The 23,018-nt window shown below is 36.5% G+C and overlaps 2 protein-coding genes across 3 annotated transcripts in view; one reads left to right on the top strand and one right to left on the bottom strand.

The window, feature by feature from the left end:
• Window positions 1-1,047: 1,047 nt before the first annotated feature.
• Window positions 1,048-7,501, top strand: LOC132104094 (sodium/hydrogen exchanger 3-like). Its single transcript, XM_059509312.1, has 17 exons — window positions 1,048-1,611; window positions 2,513-2,815; window positions 2,897-3,057; window positions 3,155-3,233; window positions 3,335-3,512; window positions 3,653-3,873; window positions 4,424-4,626; window positions 4,738-4,827; window positions 5,036-5,106; window positions 5,196-5,325; window positions 5,528-5,691; window positions 5,934-6,051; window positions 6,130-6,303; window positions 6,408-6,456; window positions 6,934-7,005; window positions 7,139-7,388; window positions 7,463-7,501. The coding sequence occupies exons 1-17, from the start codon at window positions 1,371-1,373 to the stop codon at window positions 7,479-7,481; spliced, it is 2,523 nt and encodes an 840-aa protein (XP_059365295.1). The 5' UTR covers window positions 1,048-1,370; the 3' UTR covers window positions 7,482-7,501.
• Window positions 7,502-13,041: 5,540 nt separating this feature from the next.
• LOC132104092 (protein argonaute-3-like) overlaps window positions 13,042-23,018 on the bottom strand; it is a 16,889-nt gene continuing 6,912 nt past the window's right edge. Inside the window, exons 3-19 of one of the 2 annotated variants that reach the window (XM_059509309.1) lie at window positions 22,883-23,003; window positions 22,035-22,243; window positions 21,659-21,795; window positions 21,237-21,371; window positions 20,864-20,951; window positions 18,931-19,078; window positions 18,640-18,759; window positions 18,348-18,491; window positions 17,832-17,965; window positions 17,553-17,737; window positions 16,660-16,819; window positions 16,453-16,543; window positions 16,086-16,280; window positions 15,544-15,678; window positions 15,329-15,430; window positions 14,946-15,145; window positions 13,042-13,830 (exon numbers count right to left, since the gene is read on the bottom strand). In XM_059509309.1, the coding sequence (XP_059365292.1) occupies window positions 13,722-13,830; window positions 14,946-15,145; window positions 15,329-15,430; window positions 15,544-15,678; window positions 16,086-16,280; window positions 16,453-16,543; window positions 16,660-16,819; window positions 17,553-17,737; window positions 17,832-17,965; window positions 18,348-18,491; window positions 18,640-18,759; window positions 18,931-19,078; window positions 20,864-20,951; window positions 21,237-21,371; window positions 21,659-21,795; window positions 22,035-22,243; window positions 22,883-23,003 (2,413 nt within the window). In that variant the 3' untranslated portion in view covers window positions 13,042-13,721. The remainder of the gene's footprint in view (window positions 13,831-14,945; window positions 15,146-15,328; window positions 15,431-15,543; window positions 15,679-16,085; window positions 16,281-16,452; window positions 16,544-16,659; window positions 16,820-17,552; window positions 17,738-17,831; window positions 17,966-18,347; window positions 18,492-18,639; window positions 18,760-18,930; window positions 19,079-20,863; window positions 20,952-21,236; window positions 21,372-21,658; window positions 21,796-22,034; window positions 22,244-22,882; window positions 23,004-23,018) is intronic. The other variant, XM_059509310.1, reaches the window with a different exon arrangement.

Raw genomic sequence — 23,018 nt, 5'->3', positions numbered from 1 at the left:
CAGCTATAAAAGTGGAGAGTTATGGTGTCAATAATCTTGGTAGATTTAAAAGTTTGTGAAAAAGTAATTATACATTTTGGGGGGGTTGAAATGCTAAACAGTTCAATCTCAAGTTGTGTTGTTTTGCCTCTAGGCTTTCCACTTATTTTTCAGCTCATTAGTCAGTACAACTGTCATTCTCAGGATCTATGATTAAAACCGACACACACACATGGGTACAAGCCGTACTGATCACTTCCCTTTTTTTTTTTTTTTTTTACGTCATACTCAGATAGGGCCAAATAAAGTAACAGTTTAACTTAAATGTGTGGAAACTTTTTTGTTTTAACTGGTGTATAGTAAAGCCATCAGAACTCAGCAATATGATTTCACAGAACAGGAAGGTTTGAGATATTTATAAAACATTGTTTATATATATATATATATATATATTTAAACAAAACAATTCAAGGCATAATTAACCCAAACATAAACAGTCTGTCATAATTCTCCCACCCTCGTGTTGATAGAAACCCGTTTGACTTTTTATTCTGTCTAACATTAAAGGAGATGTTTAACAGAATATCCAAGCTGCTCTTCTCCATTCAAAATAATTGGATGGTGACCAAGAATTGAGAAAGAAAGTCGGGTCAGATTTTGGGGTGAAACAATCTCTTACATTTGTCTGAATGAAGAAATTGTTTTTTGGAAGTTTGCCAGCCTGCCACTGAACCATACTTTAATAAAATGCACTCAGCTTCCACCTTCTAATACTGTTAAAGGTCAACATGTATTTTAGTAGAAAGTCTCACAATGCAATTTTCAATAAGCAATGTGTAGTGTCTGAATGGGATATTTGTACCAAAAGTTGTCCAAAAATTCTTCAAAGTAACAATGCAGCAGTACAGCCTGTTAAAGTTGGCTGAACAATAACCAGTGTGAAATGTGCAAGGGAAACTTTTCAACGGAAGCAGAAAGAGTAATCATCATAAACGTGACAAAGTAACAACAGTCCAATGACGTAGATCTCAGCCCCCTTTCTGTGTAACAAATTAAAGGCTGACTAGAAGTTTCAGCACTGCTCTTATTACACTCTTACTCTACCCTGATTGAACCACTACTCTCACCTGGACCACAAACACAGAGGGTCAACTGATGGAAAGACAGCCAAGTCACTTAGAGAGGGATGAACTTTGAAAATGACTGCGGATTTAAAGAAAAACTAACTAAAAGGGGAAACTGCAAATCTTTGTCTCACCAAGGACTTCAGGACAAGCAAGCAGAACAAAGCATAGTGGGAACCTCTGATGGACTATTGTGAGATTCTGTGAAGGACAAGCTTAGCACACATAGTCTGGAGAAGAGAATGATGCTATAAGTGCATCTTAACAATGCCAATGCCAAGCTCTGTTTATTTCTGCCTGTTGAGGGCAGTTTTCCTGGTGTGTTTTGTTAACCCTTTAATAATCCTAGGACTAAGTGAAGATGTAAATGAGATCCAGGATCATCATCATCATCAACCGAAAGAGAATCTCACTGGACTCCCAATTGTTACATTTAAATGGCATCATGTTCAGACCCCATACCTGGTGATAATTTGGGTATTTGTGGCTGGACTGGCAAAACTATCAGGTATGTAGCTTGAACTATGAAGTAGAAGCTGACTGACAGTTAACAAGTAAGAAATTAGATTTGGTGTGTACCATTTCCAGTGATTAGCTTGTACTAGGAAGTTTAGTAACAATAGTGTGTAACTTGACAACTGCAAATGCTGAAGCTCGGAGAATCACATAAAATAATGTTTTAAACATACTGCATAGTGCTATGTAAAGGGTTAATAATGTAGCACAAGGCCTGTAATTAACATAGTATTGGTATTCTTATCCTGCTTCTTTAATCAGTATGGAGTGATTATGTCTGTTCTTTCCTCACGTGCTGTTAATGTTTGTTTATAAAAAAAAAAAAAAGATTCTGGTTTCATCAGTTTGATGTTAAATATGGATGCTTTTGGAAGAAAGAGAAAGAAAATAGGAAAATAATATGTGCTATTGCAAAAAATTTAATAGTAAGAACAACATAATTTAAAATAAGTAAAAAACGAAATATATTAAAACTAATTAACAACATATAACAGCTTCCAAATACTTGATCCAGTATGATAATCATAAAATAATCTTGTTAGTTTTTTCATTAAACAAATAAATCAATCATAAAATCTACTCACATTATCATTTTGGTGCATAACATCTGGCAAATGCATGAATGTAAATTTATAACTGAATATCATTTTAAATTGCATTAGCCATTTAGCTGATTTTTTTTGTGCATTGCTCATGACAATAACATCTTGTGAATAAAATATTTAAACTTATGGACACCACATGATTGCCCCAAATAACTTCAAATACCAATCTTAGGGAGCGCCCATGCTAAACCAGTCATTATTACTTGATTATTATATAGTCATTATATCTTTAATGGTGCATCATATTATCCTCATCCACATCCTTTCTGTCTCTTCCTCTCTATCCAGTGGTTGAACTAAGCCATCATGTCACCAGCGTGTTCCCAGAGAGTGGGCTGCTCATCATGCTGGGCTTTGTTTTGGGAGGAATCGTCTGGGGAGCAGACATGGCACAGTCTTTTAAACTGATTCCTCCCACTTTTTTCTACTACTTGTTGCCCCAGATTATCTTGGATGCAAGTTACTTTATGCCCAACAAGCTATTTTTCAGCAACCTGGGTGCCATTCTCATTTACGCCATCTTCGGGACGTGCTGGAACGCAGCTACAGTGGGCCTCTCGCTTTGGGGCTGCTATGAGGCTGGAGTGATGGGTATTTTATTTATAATATAAACCTTTATATTTTGGAATGTAGAGGATACCAAATTAAGTTGTCAATTTCTGTAATCATCAGGTAACTTGGACATCGGTCTCCTGCAGTTTCTATTGTTTGGCAGTTTAATCGCCGCGGTGGATCCAGTGGCCGTGATCGCTGTGTTTGAAGAAGTGCATGTGAACGAGGTGCTCTTTATCCTGGTGTTTGGAGAGTCCCTGCTCAATGATGGTGTCACAGTCGTGAGTCTCAATTTCCTTAAATGCTCTAAATGCCATTATATCTCAAAGAGTATATCTATCCACTTATGCAATCATCTTCTCTCTCTCTCTTTTGTAGGTGCTTTACAATGTATTTGATGCTTTTGTTTCTCTTGGTGGACCAAGGATTGACGCCGCAGAGATTTTTAAGGGCATATGTATGAATACTCAACGCTACAACTCATACATAATGATGAACATAACAATTTACATTTATTTAACTACCAGATTCATTTATTTTGCTTTCCACCTCTTACAGTTTCATTTGTTGTGGTGGCATTTGGAGGCTCATTTCTTGGCATTGTGTTTGCCATCCTGCTGTCGTTGCTGACTAGGTGCACCAAACACATTCAGATCATCGAAGCCGGCTTTATCTTTGTGGTGGGCTACCTGTCTTACCTGACAGCAGAAATGCTCTCCCTCTCTGCAATACTTTCGTAAGAGTCTCTTGAATAATGCAAAATGTATATAGAATATTTAAAGTGATACACCAGAACTGCAGAAGTTTAGACTCAATGCACAATGTTTCTAAGCAGTTAATTCAACTCATGGAGAAGAATGACTTTCTGTGTCACAGAATCACTTTCTGCGGTATATGCTGTCAGAAATATGTGAACGCCAACATGGATGAGAAATCGGTCACAACGGTCCGTCATGCCATGAAGTTGCTAGCAAACGGCTCAGAAATCATGATCTTTTTATTCTTGGGTGTTACAGCCGTTGATACAGAGATCTGGGTTTGGAACACGGGTTTCATCCTCCTCACCCTCCTCTTCGTCTTTATATACAGGATCATAGGTGAGTGGAGTTGTGCCCTATAAAAATTAAGAATTGGTTCACAACATTAAATGATATATACTTTGTGCCTTTTTTTTCAGAATGGCAGAATTGGGCAGTGCTGCAATATTTATTTGCAAATATTTATTTATTCTCTAAATATACATGATTAAACTTTATAAAAACATTCATAATAATTTGAGTTTTCAGAGAAGCCAAAATCAAAAGTTTATGAGATCTATGCTCATTTTAATATTAAAATAATAATGATAATAATAAAAAAATTAACTGCTAGTCGTGCTTGACAGGATTAGTCAAGATTAACTGATCCACCAAAAAAAAAAAAAAAAAACCCGGAAAGAGCAGTGTTTCTTTTATTTATTTATTTTTTTATAGAAAAATCATATTGTTCAAAAATTTGATTTTAAATAATGATTCTTGAGATGTAGCCTAAGTAAAATGATTAAACATTTAAAATCTCCCAGATATCTCCAAAGATTTCTCTTTCAAAGAATGAATCTTGAGATGTGCTTTTAAGACATGTCTGGAAATGTTTGTTTCATATTTGCAGGTACTTTCTTGTTCACCTGGATGTTGAACAAGTTCAGATTGGTTCCCATCGAGGTCATTGACCAGGTTGTAATGAGCTACGGTGGCCTGCGGGGGGCAGTGGCGTATGGATTAGCAGCCATGTTAGACGAAGACAAGATCCCAGAGAAGAATCTGATGATTAGTACCACGCTCATTGTGGTGTATTTCACTGTCATTCTTCAGGTTAAAACCCTATCCATCACTTTATCATAATTATGAGACTCTGAATGCTTAAATTGTTTTTGTACGTCCAACCTAACCTGTAGTCATAAGGTCTATGTGGTTTCTTTTCAGGGAATCACAATGAAGCCATTGGTTCAGTGGCTCAAAGTCAAAAGAGCAGCTCATTCAGACTTAAAACTTATTGAGAAACTAAACAATAGGGTAACTATTTGACACTATATGATTTTCACACTTACACAGTGTATATAATATTGCAAGTATGTGTGTATTTGTTTAAATATAATGTATATATTATATGTACATACATTTTAAAAATGTAAATACAGGGTTATTTTAACTCATCCATTTATGTGCTCATTTTGATGTTTTTTCTTTTAAAAATTTGTCATGTTTTATGGTGTTTTTACAGGCATTTGACCACATTCTAGCAGCAGTGGAGGACATTTGTGGACGTATAGGAGATAACTGGTGGACCAGAGGGTATGATTCCACAGTTCTGTGGATATACTTGAATATTAATAAACAATAATATGTTAATACACATCTCTTCATTGATCTCTCTCTCTCAGCTGGAACAGGTTTGAGGAAAATTATATCAGCTGGTTATTGATGAAATCTAAGGCCAGAAAGAACAGAGACTACCTCTTTAATATCTTCCACAAACTCAATCTAGAGGACGCTATTAACTACGTCAGTGAGGTAAGAGCACTGATGGTTGTTATATATTGCAAAATATGGTTTTCTCAAATTGCATTTGTTTCTTTTAACAACAAAGTTTGCATTACTTTTACACACAATCAGGGTAGGTATAGTGATTGTAATGCAATCCATTTGCTGCCTGTGTACTGTCAAAAATAAAGCTCATGAGAAATGTATGTTACCTCTTTCTTTATTCATGTAGGGTGAACGACAAGGTTCTCTGGCCTTCAGTCGCAGTGATGAAGCAGCCAATGTAGATTTCAAGAAACAATTTGGTTCAGAATTTGCAGATGTGATGCCTAATATAATGGTTGATATGTCCAATTACGAGCTTGGAATTGAACATTTTTCAGTAACCTCCATTGTGTAAGTGAACTGACTGCTTAATCACATTTAAACACAGTTGTGTAATTCATGTAGCAGTTGTAATCAATCATAAAACAGTTATGAATAATGAAGGAGATGGATAATTACTGTCTGGACAGAGATTTTCATTTGGTACTAAGAATCTTTGCTAGGGTTACAAACCCTAAAGTGCTCAAATTTGATGAATTCATAGAAGTTGAGATGTGGCAATAATTACAATCGTTTTATCTTTTGTAAATTAGAAAAGACACCATTCCCTCTGTATCCCTGGACATCCATGGGCAAGACAGGAAGAATGCGATGGATGACATCAATGCCCATCATCTTCTTCAGCAGCACCTGTACAGGAGCAGAAAAAATGTATGAATTGCTCTTCGCACACACATGCGCATACAGTTTGCATCTCATTTGGCCCATAATTTTCTCTTTTCTGAGCAGCACCGTCACAAATACAGTCGCAGTCACTTCAGCATCAACCAGAATGAGGACGAGGTGCAGGAGATCTTTCAGAGGACCATGAGGAGCCGCCTCGAGTCCTTTAAATCAGCTAAGATGGGTGTCAATCCTGCCAAAAAGATCACAAAGCACCACAAGAAGGAGCTAATGCATAAGGTATTAGACCTTCATGACACCTCTTTCACCTGGTTTGCTCAGTTATAGTTATATTTTTATCTCTTAATTCTCAATTTATATATATACATTCTTTTCTTCTTCAGATGCCTAACGGACACACAGACAGCACAGGTCACCTATACGGAGATGAAGGTATTTTAAAAAATTTTTATTAGCATCATTTATTAGTATTTATGATACTAAGTAGCTAGCTAAAAAAAACCACACAAATTATTTTTATATATATATATATATATATTAAATTAATTAATTAAATTAATAATAAATTAATAAATATATTAATAAATATTATAATTAATTTCATAATAGTTTACTAAGTAAATAAATGTATAGCTGTATATAAACATATTAATTATGATAGATGTTTAAATAATTGACACATTATATTTAAATTATATATATATACAATTTATATATAATTTTATGTATACATGATATGTATAAATTTTTTCAAGCATATGCTTTGGAATTGGAAAATAAACCTCTTGAAGATGGTTTTCTTTTGAGTAAATGTTCCTTTACATTAAAAATGGCAGTTTTGCCCTTTTTAATAAACTTATAAAACTCTTAATTATCAGCATTTGACAAAGCATGATTTTTTGTTTTTAGTTGACAGAGCTGTGGGGAGGGACACTGGTGCGATCAACAGTACTTTCATGAGAGATATGTATACAATTGGAGGTAAGAAAAGAGTCTGAACAGATGTTGTTTTGTACATAAAGTGCAATAAATCTATAGGACTACAATATACTTTAACATTTGTGTAAGTCAGAAACTGAAGGTTTGTGTATGTTTCTTCCACATCTCATTGAAGCTGGCATAGAGAATCCAGTCTTCTTGCCAGATATGGACAGTCCCGCTCACAGCCCACCCTGGCTGATGGAGACGGAGGCTGTCGCACCTTCCCAGAGGGCCCAGCGGCGCCTGCCCTGGACACCCAACAGACTCCGGCGTCTTGCACCAATGAGGATCAGCACCTGCTCCACAGACTCCTTCCTCATGGCTGATGTTTCTTTAACTCTGGAGGAACATGAGGAACAGCCCCAAACAGATAATGAAGACATGTGAGTACACTTCCAACTGTTAATCCAAAATATACAGATGTATTGTTACTGACCATGTGCTTTTATGACTACAGGCGACCAGTCTTTGACTAGGACAATAATGCAGCGTGTCACGAAGCACATCTGCAGTCATAGAAGTGCCTGTGTACAGATTTCAGTCCAAAAAAAACAAAAACAAGGTGGAACTGGAGAATAGCTGCAGGTAATCCCACTGAAACTGCCAAATGCCAATGAAATCACATGGACCAAACTCTCATTGGTGTTCCCGTGGATGTATCCATTAAGAGCAACATGTGCTATTGAGGGCGTACAGCAGTAGAAAAAGAAAAGCAAATCCTTTCAAGAGTTTTCCTAATGATCCACTTTCACCTTGTGAATGATTTTTTTCAATTTAAACACCTTGTGAAATAGTTTGTCAAAAACCGTTTCCTATATGTGAAAGTGACAAGTGAAAATGATGTGATATTCAGCCAAATATGGTGGCCTATACTCAGAATTTGTGCTCTGCATTTATCCCACCATAAGTGCACACACACAGCAGTAAACACACACACTGTGAACACACACCCGGAGCAGTGGGCAGCCTTTTATACTGCGGCACCCAGGTAAAAAAGTGCTGTCAAATTTCCCATTTAAAAAGGAAGCTTAGCTTTTAATATAGCCAATAACCTTCCGTTTACATCACAGCCATGAACATTCTGACACATTTGCTACTTGCTATCTCTAGTCAGTTTTATAATGTTGAAGAAAATATTTGGTGGTCTCAGAGCTTAGCCTCCTATAATTTTAATCTTTAATAAATGGTTGAGAATGTGTTGTTTAATAATGCTCTGTTTCTGCCATGGAATCAGAAAATTAAAAAGGTAATTGCAATTACTTTTCCCCACTACCTGAGAATTATTTCTCAGAATTTTGATATAAATGATTTTTTTCCCCTCAAAATTCTTACTTTTTTTCTTCTTAGAAATTGAGAGTTTACATTTCACAATTCTGAAATATAAACTAAACTGTGAGAGAGAAAAAAAAACTGAATTGTGTGGTAAAGAGTCACAATTACCTTTGAATTTTTTTATTTTTATTATTATTCTGTAGTGGAAACAGCTTCCAATGTAATGTAGCGGGGGCAAAGCCATATAGTCTTTCACAAGGTCGAGTTTGTAGTTAAATATTGTAATGGCACTTTACCACAGTGATGTCACCTCAACAAGGCACACTTTCCCTGCATTGCAATATGGAACTAAATTAATAAGGAAGTATCAAGTAAATTTTTGTATGAGTTATTCACTTAGAATTCAGCGGTGATGTTAGTATTTTAATCTGTTTGTGATTGAATTGAAGTGTTAACTGTTACAAACTAAGGAGAAGGTCACATTTTAAATCAATGGGTTGTATCTTGTCATTCAAATAATGTATTTATTGGGGCATTGTTCTTTTCTTTGTGGGATTATAAAATATTTTATCATTTCCATTTATCTTGTTAACCATTCCCACTTTACTCTTCTACATTAGTACAATTAAGACTATTATTTCCATTTATGAGAGGATTTTTTCAATCTGAAAAAAAAGTAATTTCGCTATGTATAATGATTTAAATATATTTTTGTAATATTTATATTTAGCTTTATGTATTTTTTATTTTTTTCCACTTTTAGTAATACTTCTAATTTTCATCCTTTTTAAAGTTAATCATCTAATACTTACATTTTATATCAGCTTTATTTTAAATACCCCAAAATCATTTTTAATAGTTAACAACACTGAACTACATACTCCTTTCTTGCACAGTAAACAAAAATGCATGTACATTCAATATTTATTAATATGTATAATTTTTGTTCAAGACAAACAGTTCAAAAAGACATATCCATCAAAGTTTGCATACATACAGTTTTAATTAAAATTTTGACAATTAAATAGAACAAACAATGAAAGACCACAATTAGAAAGGTGGAGATAAAACAAAAGACTGGACAAGACAGTTTCAAAACTGGACAAATCTGTTATCAATTCTTTAATATTATTTCATCACACTTTAACTAAACCGTTATATCAGAGCACTGAACATGTGTTGCATCACAATTGAAAGAGTGCTGAAAGAATCTAATGAAGCTCCTTCAAGATGAGAAACTTGCATAGTATGGTAAATCTGATACATAATGTGCGGTCTTTAATCACCTTTAATATCCTCATTTTATCATCACCAATCATCATGTTAATAAATGTAACAGTGGATCTGTGAAGTTCATTTATGAAAAGGTGTCTAAAACTGGAATTTAGGCCAAATATTAGTGACATAACTAATTTCATTATTGCTATTTCATCACATAGAGAACACCGATTTGTCTTGGTTGTTAAAAATGGTTTGAAGACAAATAATAATAATAATAAAAAATAATAATAATAATAATGGGAAAACAACACTTGGGATGGGTTTCCAGGCTCTTTACGGTATAGCTTGCCTGGTCAGTGCTTGATCTATTAGTTGTGCAGTGCCAAATCCTTACAAAAAGTAGCTATAACCCTTGTAGAAAGTTTGGTCCAGAGACCCTATAACTGGCAAGCTCTGTGATTCAATGTGTTCTTGGCGAATAAAGAGGCACAATCACACCCACACATACAGTTTTAACACTCTTGAACACACAGTATACAGCATATCATATCAATATAACTTCAATATAGGCTAGTTGGGCCCTTAAAAATGTTGTATTTTATCGGTTTAAGAACAGCACCAACAGAAAAGGCACATTCCACTAACTCGTCTGCCCAAAGGATGAATCTTCACCTCAGCAAAGCCAGAAAAATAACATCAAGCAGCAAATACTCTAAGCTTGAAGAAAACAATTAATCACTTCAGCTCAGACACTATTATTATATTGAGTTCAAGAGGATGCTTGTGCTTTTGTGTGAATCATCCTGTTTTATCAACTAAATGGAAATGTTTGAGGCAGTACCTTCATGTTTAAGTCAATAGAAGTAATAGCGTGAGAGGACTGAAGCTTCATCCCTTGGTGAACTACACTATTTCACTCATAAATAACGTAGGACAATGCAGAGACACTCACGAACGACTTTCATTTAAAAAAACAAGACGAGACGAATCTACTAGTCAATAGTCTATTGCATATTAGCCCAATTATTAGTCACTATGATGATTGACATCACTATTATCATCTTTTGCTTATCTTTCATAGACTTTGTTAGCAAAAATAATTAATGTGAATTATGAAGTTCCATTATTTAAAAATATTCTAATATACTTCTCTGAATTAAAAATGCTTTAAGGTATCCACAGTCCAGCTTTAAACCAAGGGGTGGAGAGTGTTACGTCACAGTTTTAGTGGGAGGTGTCATTTAAGCCACACCCACCAACTAAAAAAAAAAGCCCCACCCCTACACAATGCCCCACCTACAGGACTTTTTTAGCGATTTATTCCGTGGCAACTTCAGAAAGCTCTATATGCGGTCATCTAAAGCCAAACATGCATATGGGTGCAGGTTCTACTGATCACTCCCCTTATTCAAGTAAGTTCAAATGCTGGTAGCGGCAGAGAAGTAACAGTTCTCAAAACATCAAAAAAAGAAAAAAAAAGAGCACCGAAGCCATTTGACATTTGCGCAAGGTTTTTTTGTTTACAGAGCTTAACTACAGTTAACTTGCTGAAACGGACATTTTATTTCAGCTGTTTGAATATATCACCACGTTATGTGGGTTTGGTAATTCACCAACACAATTTTTCTTAGAAATTAGCAAGCTATCCAAAAATCACACCCTGAAAAAATTCCAAACAAGGCTCTAAAAATCTATTTTTTTTTACCTGGTGAAACACTCCATACATTAAAAATTATAGAATTTTCAAAGTGAATGCAGAGTTAGACAGATTAGCGTAGTTAACATCCCCGAATTACAGCACCACACCTCTTAGCACCTTGGGAGTCTCGCCAAATCTGAGACCGTACAGCTTTTTGTTTAAGTGCAGCAATATATTTGTCAGTAATTTCTCAGAAACTCTCTTGCTCTCTCCACATATAAAAGCAGATGTAGTTTATGTAAAATAAGCAGCTACACTGGTCAACGCATATTTGTGGCTATAGAGCAGAAAGACCACAGTGCCATTCACATTAAGGCCGATGGTAAAGTGTGCCAGAGGCCACGGAGTCAACAAATATAACCCTCCACCTACCCCTACTATTATCCAAATGCCTTTACTCATTATTCAATTTCTGAGGCACATTGGTTTGGTCTGTGTGGAATGCAGTTGAATATACAGGGGCTATGGACAAGCAGGGGTTTGAAGAAAAGGGTTTAAAAGAAAGCCTCAAAAAAAAAAAAAGTTTGACAATTTTTCGAAAAAATTCACACCTTCAAAAGAATCCTTGAAATAGAGTTTTAAAGTTCAAAAGACAATTTTAAAACTCAAAATGTCCAAATGTTTAAAACAAAAAAGTTCAAAAGAATGTCTAAAAGTTCAAAAGACAATTCAAAAGTTTAAAAGAAAGTTCAAAAGAAAATGACCTAGGTCTTGGTTTAGTCAGTTCTATACTAGTTCAACTATTCAAATGGCCCTTAACAACAAAAAAAAATACCTTAACAACAACAGTTTCAATAGCTAAATATCTGTCCAACATATGTACTTGCCACATTTAAGATGTCCCCCAATAGAATTGTGTTTTAGGGATATTTCCTATAAAACAGGCACTTTGTCTCATTTGACTTTTTACATGAAAGGTTTGTCCAGGATTTTCTGACAGCAAACTGAGTCCATAAAACATACCCATGAGAGTAACCATCTCCTCTGTAAACTCAACCCAGCATTCCAGCCATAAAACACACAATCTATTTCAATTCAAGTTCTCTTACACAATGCCACATACAACAAATCTTAAAACATTCACTCATAAGCTATGGTCTGCATTCTATAATGAAAGTCTACGACAGAGCTGTCAATAATTGGCTTATTGCACTAAAAGGCTTATGGGACAGTGTTTGTCAGAGTTCACAGGGCTAAAATGCAAAATTAACAAACTGTTAAGTTAAATAGATAATTTACAGATAAGCAATTGACAAAGCAAGTTAATAGCAACATTATAAATAATCTCAAATATCATAAATGAGAATAAAATGTCTAACAGCTGTAAAGTTAATATTAATGGATGACGTAGGCATCTGAGTAGCCTTGGGTGGAATTATATGTGCACACACATCCATCAAATGTGTTATGGTCACGCTCTGACTGATTTGACCGTTTCCGTTGTAAGCGCACACAAACTGAACGAGGCACAAAGCATAACAGTTGACTGTGGAAACTTTTTGCCAACCCTTGAGTTTCAAAGTTCATCTTTTGGTGATTCTGCAGTTCTTAGCTAATCTGTCACCTCTGCTTAATGAGCGAGCCTAGGAGAAAGCCGTCAGGAACCACAAGGAACTAATAGTTCAATGGTAGGTGCAATATTTTCCAGACAGCACATGGACTAGAAAGTTAATGTATCACAGAGGTATATAGAATCATTTGAAAGACTGAGGAATTGGAAGAAAAGTGGTACCTCCAATGTCCAAAAAGCAGAATAAGACATGGACACATGGGAAATGAGAAGTAGGGGGACAAATATGGATTTCCGACTGGTTGGAACAAAATGGAATGACATTTCATTTGTCTTGTTTTTTTGCAGATGCTAGATTACAATTAGCTGGAAAAACATAATTTTCTATTAAGTTACTAGTAAAACATCAAGAATGATCACAGATTAGCGTAAGATGTCATAGCAAACTTTGCACTGCCCTCTAGTGGCATTCCTCCAACGACCGACTTCACCAAACCTAATAAAATACTAATCCTAAACCAAAAGTGGTTCCTAAGATAAGTTTTAACTCTGTTTGAACACACCTGCCTCTCATTTTCAACTGAACCTGACGATGCTGATGTTCAACTTCATGCGTGTATGATTAGTTGTGAAACAAAACTGTGTAGAAGGACAAATCCAGACAAGTAGGGCTCATCACTCTGGTCCTGAAGACATAACAATGCCTCATTCGCTGATCTAGAAAGAGCTGTTTAAGCAAACCTTTTTAAGCTTGGTTTTGTGACCTAAATAGGCAAAATTAAAAGTTAAACAGATGTATGAATATAATAAATAATGGTATAGCTGCAATCTACAAATTAAAAACAATCAGTAAGCTAAGCATACTGGAAAGATTGGCTGTTTTTCTATTTCATTACAGTGCAGGTTCCTCCTGTAAGTTCTACATTTGGTTCTCTTTAGCAGCCTGTGATTGGGAGAAGGCCTCCTCCACTAAGTGCATGATGACCAGAGACTGACAGGTCTGTGGTGGCTGGGCTAAGCAAAGTACATGGTCCTCAGAGTGTCGTGATGGATCTGCACAGCTTTGGCCAGGGCCTGGGGTTCTCGGCCATTACTCTGGCCCGACACGTGACTGCCCTCCGCACTGTGAAAGAGGAGAAAGAAATGAGCAGAGGCCTGCATTTACACTATAGCTGCGTTTCCACCGAAATTACCCGGAACAGTTGTACCAGGAAAAATTTTCCCCAGGAACAAACTAAATATTATATCAAACAGTATCACCTCTTTTTATTTTCATTTTTAACATATTAATAGATTAAATGAATAAAGACCAAAGATTGCCTGTTAGATTTACCCCAAAATAATTATATTTTATGTTGAACCACTAAAGAGACATCAGAACCAGCGGCAAATCTCAGAAGGACCAGCCAAGTCGAGACTGCTCTCATAGGTAAACATGAGCACGGAGCTCCCGCTGATCGCTTGGAACTGACCGTCTCCGAAATCAGTGAAACACATTTTTAAATAGGTGCGGTCTTTATAAATAAACCACATATTTTAGTTTTAAACAACTACATTATCACCTGAAATACTTTTAAAATTACATTTCATGACACAATAACAGTAATATTTAGAAAATTATCTGAATATATGGAGGTTGAAAACACAATGCTGTGTGATCTCAATCAATCAGCATGTTTAGCGCCCAAATCCCGCCCCCGAAAGTTCCGGACCTTTGAAAAAGTACTACCCATAGACTGTATAACTCGAAAATGAATTTACTTTCTGAGGGGCAATTTTTTTTTTTACACAGAACTGTATTTAGTTCCTGGTTCCTGCGGTGGAAACACACCGAGTACCAGCCCAAAGTCTCTAGTTAAAACATACAGAAATATAAATAAGAAAAGGGAAAAATCTCCTGTTTTAACACTAAAGAGTGAAAACAAGTAGATACAGTCCAATGATATAAAATATCACTTTTACATGGTATTGCAACACACAAATCTGTGATTATGATCTGTCTTTCAGGTGGCTAGCTTGAATAATTCGACTTCCTGAATTCAAGCCATTACTCCGAATCACTGAAATTAATAATACTGGCTTACTTTGTCAAAGAAACACCTGCGGGAACCAAGAAAATGCAAAGCCTACTCAAATCAAAGTGATTGACAGGTTCTAAAAGCCTTTAATTTGAATCAAACAAAACATTTCTACTTGTAGATACCAAGACAGAGACAATCAAGCGAGTAAATCTCATACCTGTCGTGCTCTTTATCCACTAAATGGTAGCGGGCTCTAAAGGCCACTAAGTGGGCATAGTAGGCAGGCGCAGGGATTGAAACAGAGCGGGTACAGCGTACATATGTGTGGCATAGCTGGTAGGTCAATAGCTGGAACTCATCGGCTGTAAAGCAGTTGTCGTCCCACAGCACGTGGTAGTGTGATGGTCGGCTTGTACCCTGGGTAAAAGAGGTTAATTAATCATTTTGATGAGATGCATTAGGTTAACTTCTTCCAAATGGTGAAACTATGAACAGACTTAATAACTCAGTTAATCTATCAATTGATTTAACAGGCAAAAATGCTGCAAAAAAGGCATAAAATGCACTAATATAGTTGTGTTCATGTTTGTGTGTCCTTACCTGTATTCCAGCATGGCTGCACAGATAAAAGTCAAATTCATATGGATGGGTGATATCAGTGTCCACTGTGGTACCTGCTGGTATGTTACCACTGCGGCCCACCTTTGAAAATAAATAAATAAAAAAAGAAGAAAGGTGAGCATGCGAGTTAAAATTAAAAATAAGAAAAAGTGAGGAAAATGTAACAAAGCTTTTAGTAGAAGTCTCTCATTCACCCTCTCAGTGTGGTCAGCGCAGAACAGGCGAGTGTGGTGGCGTTTCTGCACGACGATGTAGGTAATTCCCGGTTGATAATCCTTTTCAAGGCTGATACAAGCTTCACGTATGGCGAGCAACTCGTAGTACAGCACCTAGAAATAAAGAGGTCAAATACTGCACAGTTCAAAAATACTTCTGAATATGGCAGGATAACAGGAAAACTGATAATCATGATTATGTTGCTCTAAAATTACAATCTCGATTTTTAAATCATGATTATTATCATTTTAGAAATGTCTTTTTAGATTTTGTCGGTACTTGCATTAGCACAAACCAAGGGAATGTCAAGTTGCATGCATGGGTTATTTTACCTCATCTAGTTTCCTAATGCATTATATTTATTATATAAATGAACACATAGCATTATGAAAATTGTACAAAACAAGTAAAAACCACAGCAAGCAGCGCAGATGACCACATGAAAAACAGATTGGCTGTATTACTTTTTCAGCACATCAGTGCTTTTTTTTTTTTGGTGCTTTTTTCTGGAGAGCCTCACCTGTCTGAACTGTCCCTCAGACACACCATCCCTGTAGAAGATGATTCTGGTGGGTTTGTAGTGGGTGGACTTGTAGAACTGAATGAGCAGCTCTCGCACCATGGATGCCAGGTCCTGAATCACCTCCTGTCTGGGCCTCTGGACACGGACGGTGGCGCAGTACCTGCTGGGGTGAGCATCCATGCTGCCCACCACCTGTGTGAAAAAAAGAGCATTCTTTGAAATATCTTCAGCTGTTCAACGGTGGTCTAACTTTCAGGTCAGTTTAGGTTTTGCAAATTAGTTTTTTGTTTCACTAGTGTGAATAATGTGATTAAATTGTAGTGTTTGATATAAAAGTTGTGTATAAATGTTCTGTTTTTCTCACAGCTGCAATGGAGGGTTTCTTGCTGTCTCCTGCGGGTGGATGAGTGACATCAGCTCCCAGAAAAATAATAGGCTGCTGGAACACAGATGGGCTGAAAAACATACAACATAAATTCACATAAACAGGTGTTTGGTACATTTAAGGACATTGTGTTTTAAGCAAGGAAACCAAGTTTTCAGAGTAAATTGATTCATTTAGTTCTCTTACCGCTGATGGGGTACCAGTATATTGTTGATGCCACCCAGTTTGACGTTGATCTTGAGACAGAGGTTGGAGAGGGTCTGAGGGGAGGTTTTCACCACATTCTTCACCTGAACGCACTGAGTGGCCATTCCCAGAAGAGTGTCTCCAACCCGTTTCACTTCCGCTGGAGAAAGAGAGCACAGAGTGCAACAGTGAGGAGCTCAAAGAATATATCAAGGGAGAATAGACACCATATTTAATTCATTTAAAACTGACATGAACGAAGCACAGACTGTGCTGAACTCAATGTGTTGAACTGTTGCATATACATCTGGGTGTCAGTCATGCAAATGTGTATTATTTTATATAACACAGAATCCTATTTCATTAAAATATACAATTACAGATTTTATATATACACTGAAGCTCAAAATAATAAAGCCCTTTATAATGTAAAAAAATAAATCATACATTTACCATGACATACCAAGGAGATGCAAATGTATACAGTATGTAGACTGCAGTTCAAAAGTTTTGGGTTAGTAAAAAAATTTTTTTTCGAAAGAAATGTATACTTTTATTTACAAAAGATGCACTGAGCTGATCAAAAGTAACAGTAATTTGATTTCTAATACATTCTGTTAATTTGAACTATTCATCAAATTATTCAAAAAAATATATCAGTTTCCATAAAAATATTAATTGGCACCAGTTCACACAAATTAACCAAACATCAGGTTTAAAGCCCATTTTTCTCTGCCGAAGTTTAAATCAGAGACACTATTAAAACATATTTATTAACACTCTCATACTGGCAAGTCACAAGAAAAGGAAGATTCGCCCGACTAATTCTAATCGAATGAAGAGGGATTTAGGAAACTTCATGACAAAATAAACATCTGTCCATATATAGTTACCGTAGACAGGAGTTTTCCCAGGCAATATGACGATGATGAGTTGGAGGCCAGCATAGGTGTTTTTCAGGTGGCGGAACATGGGCTCCACATTATCTGCTCCCTGAGCATATTTGCAAAAACATGGCTGGCCCTGTATGGGCATCCCTGCATCCTTAGAAATCTTCCGCAGCTGGTCTGTAAACCCCCTACAAAAAGACGAGAGACACTTGAGTATTTCTGATTCACTTCTATTAATAAATTGTGCTTTGGTAAATGACAAAACGATGGAAAAAGCTTTACTTGAGAACTTCCTCTCTGCATTGTCTCTGAGTGGCAAAGCAAGCAATGGCCCACATCTTGATCTCCACACCAGTATGAAACTGCTTGCCTCTCATGTCCCACACACCATGACTTGGGGTGGCCACTGTACGATTCTGTAACACAGGGTTGTCGTCATTTGTTGAGATCAAATAGTGTACGAATTCAGTGTTAATTTTAAGCCGAACTTACAGTATATGTATTTCTAAACAGCGGTCATGCTACAATGAATTATTCACAATTAAGCATAAAACACACATAAACGATAAAGGAAAATGCATTTTCCAAATGCAAAAGCAAGATATTTGAAAAGACAAGCAATTAAACACAAGGAATAAAAACCTTATTCTGTTTAAAGAAACCCACACAGAAACTCTCCTCAAATGCAGACATTAAAATTAGCACACATCAGTTACAATATTAAATGTTAAATCTAGACACAAACAATGACCAATTTCTAGCCACACATATGGTGCATGAGTGAAAGGGAAAAGGTACCATAAATTGTTCAGAGCTCACCCTGCCGCCATACTGCAGCATAGGGGCGGGCAGGACACGACCCGTCACCTCCGCCATCTCATCCCGCACACGGAACTGGAACTCCTGCACAAAGGGGTCCGAGTTGTAGTTGGCACTGCGCACCTATGGATTCAGAAAGATTAGAGTTGGGACTGATTGAAAATCCTTGGGACAGATTAGGTTTTCCACCTAGATACCATGAAAGCAACATTTTGTTAGTCTACATTCTTGAAGAATTACTGCAGCATCAGAGAGCGAAACACTGACTCACCAGTCTGCTGATCTCCTCTTGTCTGTCCGGTGCTGAGCGGGCTGTGGCTTTGATCATTGTGGAGGTTTGGTTGTCTGTTAATTTTTTAATGCAGCGTTGGCCTGCCACAATGTTGCACACCTGAGGGATAAAGAGGACTATCAATTTTGGATCCATTAAAATAAATCAAGAAATCTGAAAATCTTCTGACAGTGTCATTTAGTGTAGAAATGAATCCATAAATCAGTGAAGAGATGGTGGCTGTGGGGAAAAAATGGTAGCTGATGTAATAGATCAAATATCTTGACTCACCTCCAAAGGCAGGTATGTGTGTTTCTGCTCCTGCCCCACTTGTAGGCAAGGCAGATGGGGATATTTGAGCTGCAAGTTGTACTTTTCCCTGAAGTATTGTGCCACTGTTCTCTCCACGGTGTGACCATTTTCCAACTGTAAAGGAAACCTGATAAAGTAAAAAAAATTAGCGGGGAGCTGGGGTGATAAACTTTAAACAGAAAAAGTACAAAACATTTCTGAAATGGTTTCTTCACTACTTCTTGAAGAAATAGTTCACCCAAAAATGAAAATCTGATGAAAATTACAAACCCCATTTAAGACTACTACCAGCACACACACAAAAAACACATTTAGCTAAATATTTACCAAAATTAATCAATTTCAGGCCCCAGAAGGAAAAAAGCTTATAAATAACAGTTCATCTAATAAGGCAAATTTTTCAATAAAACTTTTTTTTTTAAATTATGATTTTGTAATTTGTAATCATTATGTGAAATTAGCTACAGGACCCGAAAAAGAAACTGAGTTGAGGAAAGTGAGTCGTTCGCTGCGTGAGGTGAGTGTATACTGATGCACCCCCGGTCTATCAGTGGTAAACTCAGTGTCTACTGGCAATTGTATGGTGAATTCCAGCGGCAAGTCGGTAACCTTTTTAAAATTTTAGGACCGTTTATTTTGCATATCCTGTGTGCTTTTGTCATTGGCAGAGCAGTCGGTCAATCCCACCTTTCCAGTAAATACGACTTGTGATTGGACTGTTCGTCAGCAGACAGCAAAGCATTGGCCAAGAGCAGAAGGCCCTCCCTCCAGGCTTTTTTTTAGTTGCGAGGTTGCGAAGCTTCATTTTCGCTCAGTCTGAGTTTCAGAGTTTCAGAGCAGAGCTGCGTGACAACACTGCCACAAATCACATGAGTCGCAAGCTCGCAACTGTGTGGGCGTATCTCCGCAAAGTGGGTGTTGTAAACTCGGCTCTGAAAAAATTGTCTGCAATAGGAGTGCAAATGTAATGTAATAAGTTTCGCCCTTTCGAACCTCAGTTTTCAGAGTTTTTAAAACTTTTTTTCACCTATTCGCAAACCAGTTTTCAGATCACTATTCACAAGGTTTCAAATCTTGAAAACAAACTATATACACTGGGAGAACACTGACAAATTTGAACCTCTGAAAAATTATTTGCGCAACATCGTAAAAAAAATGTTGCAGTTCTGAAGAAAGAAATCTCAAAAACAACAATGTTGGCAGAGATATTTTTTATTTTTTTACATTTTGCAAGCTTGCAAATCTTATTTTTCGATCTTGCAAAACTTTTTTTTGTAAGATTTTGAGTTTTCGAACACTTAGTTTCAACCTTTCCGAACTTTATTTTCAGTTTTGAATCATGGCAGGATTTAAATCCCATAGAAATACAAGTCCATAATCCATAATAATGTGACATCCATATTGTCCTCTCACATCAAAATCCACCAATATATTTGTTTAGAACTGTTTTACAGTGTTTCAACTGTAAACGGTTTGTGGATATTTCTGTGCACAGAGAAATGTGTGCATATTTTCACTTGATTCGGATAAGATGACTGGAGAAAGCAACATTATGAATAGTGGACTCCTATTTTAGTTAGCAATGGTTTGAAGTTAAAATATATTAATGATAACTTTGTTTCTTACAACCACACAGCTTTTTGCTTCACAGGACATTAATTGATGGGCTGTAGCCATGTGGATTACGGTGATGTTTTTAGCAACTGTTTGGACTCTAATTCTGACAGCACCCATTCCCTGCAGAGGATCCACTGGTGAGCAAGTGATATAATGCTTCAATATAACAAAAAAGACAGTAATTTTTTTTTTTTGACACAGTACAGACTTATTGGCCTGTCTGCTAATTGAGACACAATCAAGCCTCACATTACAATAAGAAATATACAAAACAATGCATATACAGTACACTTACGTCTGGTGGCTTGCTGGTCGACGAGTAACATTACACACCCTGTACTTCCTCCGCATGGTGCCACAGTGGGTGACCTCCACCTTTAGACCTAATGAGAGGAGATCGTATTTACACCATTCAGATGCAACTGCTCAGTTTACAGCACAGAGTATTTTGACTATTAAATACAGTATTGTAAATATCATGTTTCAGTCCAAGCTGCAAATTTTATTTATGCAAAAATTAAAGAATGTGCTGATTTGGTTCTCCTTCTGCAGAACCATTTCCTCTTATTAGTAATGTTGTGCTGTTAAATATTTTTTTTGAAAACTATGATGTTTTTTCAGGATTCTTTGATGAATAGAAATAACTCTATTCTTCCATTCACTCAAACCTTTGATTTCTTTGGTGAATTTGACTCTATGGGAATCAGTAAGAGGTCGAGGCTGCTCATCGATGTTGTGGATATCCAAAACCTCACACATGAACTGAATCACAGGCTGAGCTTTGTAGAATGCAGTAGCAGACACTGTTGAGAAATTAAAACAGGGTTGATGTCACACCAATAGTTAATTAAATAGCTAAAAAGTCATTTGCAGGTTAAATCCCCCAAAATATGAACACTGTGATGCTTTTAAAAACTGGACTATTTGTTTTTCCGACCAGTGACAAATAGGGGGGAAATAGAGGAATGTCAATAATTGCATAATTATTTTGCCATTGTTTGACCTTTTTCTTTTATCTGATCTTTTATAACCACTGAACAACATCCAGATCATGTAACTGGATAATTCAGACCAAAATGGTTTGACTTGCCATCAATGTTTAACATCATCTTCCACATAGCTGGTCGCACTGATTGGTGAAAGCCAAACCACACCTCCCTCCCCCCACCCAGTGGGTGATCATAGCCCTCAGGGGAGGAGAAAAAAGATCGTCCCACTGGAGTGTACCTGAAGGGAGAGAAGACAAATAACACAGTTGTAACCAGCAGAATAAACCTGTACAAAATAAATGACCTAAATTATCCTTATCCAACCATTTTACTGTTTATGCTACACTAATCTACAACAAAACACTCTCATTTTACTAGTACATGCACTGTATCGTTAAATAGATAATCACTTAAAGCTTTTCTAATTGTATTAAATGCCCTTTATGATCAGGTAACCGTACTCGGGGGAACTCTTACCTCATAGAAGGCAGATGGCGCAAAACAACATCTACAGCGTGTACGGGATTGGTGCTGATTGGCTTATCCAGGTTCAGGGGATCAGATGTGCTCCGCCCAGTCAGGACCTCATGCAGCAAATGCCAACTGACCAGTGACACAAACTTAATGGTGACCTTGAACAGCCTGTCCTTCCCACCTTCACCTGGCAAGGTCACATCCAAGTCCACCTACAGATAATACACAAATTGGCACAAATTTACAAATGTGTTTCATTTAGTCATACAGGTTAAATAATAAAATACATTGTCGTAAAAACATTTCTAAAGTATGAGATGTTCCCTTTTACGTATATAATATAAATAATTTTTTAATATCACATTTGTATACAAATGTGCAAATGCATTAAGGCAAAAGTATTTTCGTTGCATGTGATACATTTTTTCTTTCTAAAATTAAGCTATTTTAATTCATTAGCATTTTTACATTCATTTCTTTCCATTTCTTGATTGTACAAAATTAAATGACATGCTATTTTCCTGATTTATGGCAATACTTTAATGTCCACTATCAATATTCTAGTTATGCCTAGTTATTTATTAAGGTATTAATAATAATAATCATATGCTTTGTGCAATCATATATGCATAAAACAACACTAATAATCAAATAATCAAGATGCTGTTCTATAGCAGTCTTGATAGTTTGGTAAGCCTATTATAAAAAGTTTGCAGCAAATATTTATAAGAATTACAGTTGGTATCATAACAGGAATCTGATGATGAACATTATCAAATACATGTATCAAGGCTTAGTTACTTTTAAGTACTCTAAGGTACTTCCCACCAACCCTGGAGCCCAGGTCTTACCCCCGCCGTGGCCACTGGTAACGGTTGGGCGGTGTAGAGGCTTTTCTTGCCATCATAGACTGGTCTTCTGTCCCCAAAGATTGTCACCTTAAAGTGCTGCACCATGGAATTCACCACCTCCCTAGAAGCCATTACA

The sequence above is a fragment of the Carassius carassius genome, chromosome 25, assembly GCF_963082965.1.
Source record: "Carassius carassius chromosome 25, fCarCar2.1, whole genome shotgun sequence".
Classification (NCBI taxonomy): domain Eukaryota; kingdom Metazoa; phylum Chordata; class Actinopteri; order Cypriniformes; family Cyprinidae; genus Carassius; species Carassius carassius.
This window is presented reverse-complemented; position numbering and strand designations above follow the sequence as displayed.

What these genes read in the sequence shown, in the direction of transcription:
- LOC132104094 (XM_059509312.1), top strand. Translation starts at nt 1,371, where the DNA reads ATGCCAATGCCAAGCTCTGTTTATTTCTGCCTGTTGAGGGCAGTTTTC. An exon ending in AGAAGGAGCTAATGCATAAG is followed by an intron (nt 6,304 to 6,407) that starts GTATTAGACCTT and finishes TTTCTTCTTCAG; the next exon opens with ATGCCTAACGGACACACAGA. An exon ending in AGATATGTATACAATTGGAG is followed by an intron (nt 7,006 to 7,138) that starts GTAAGAAAAGAG and finishes ATCTCATTGAAG; the next exon opens with CTGGCATAGAGAATCCAGTC.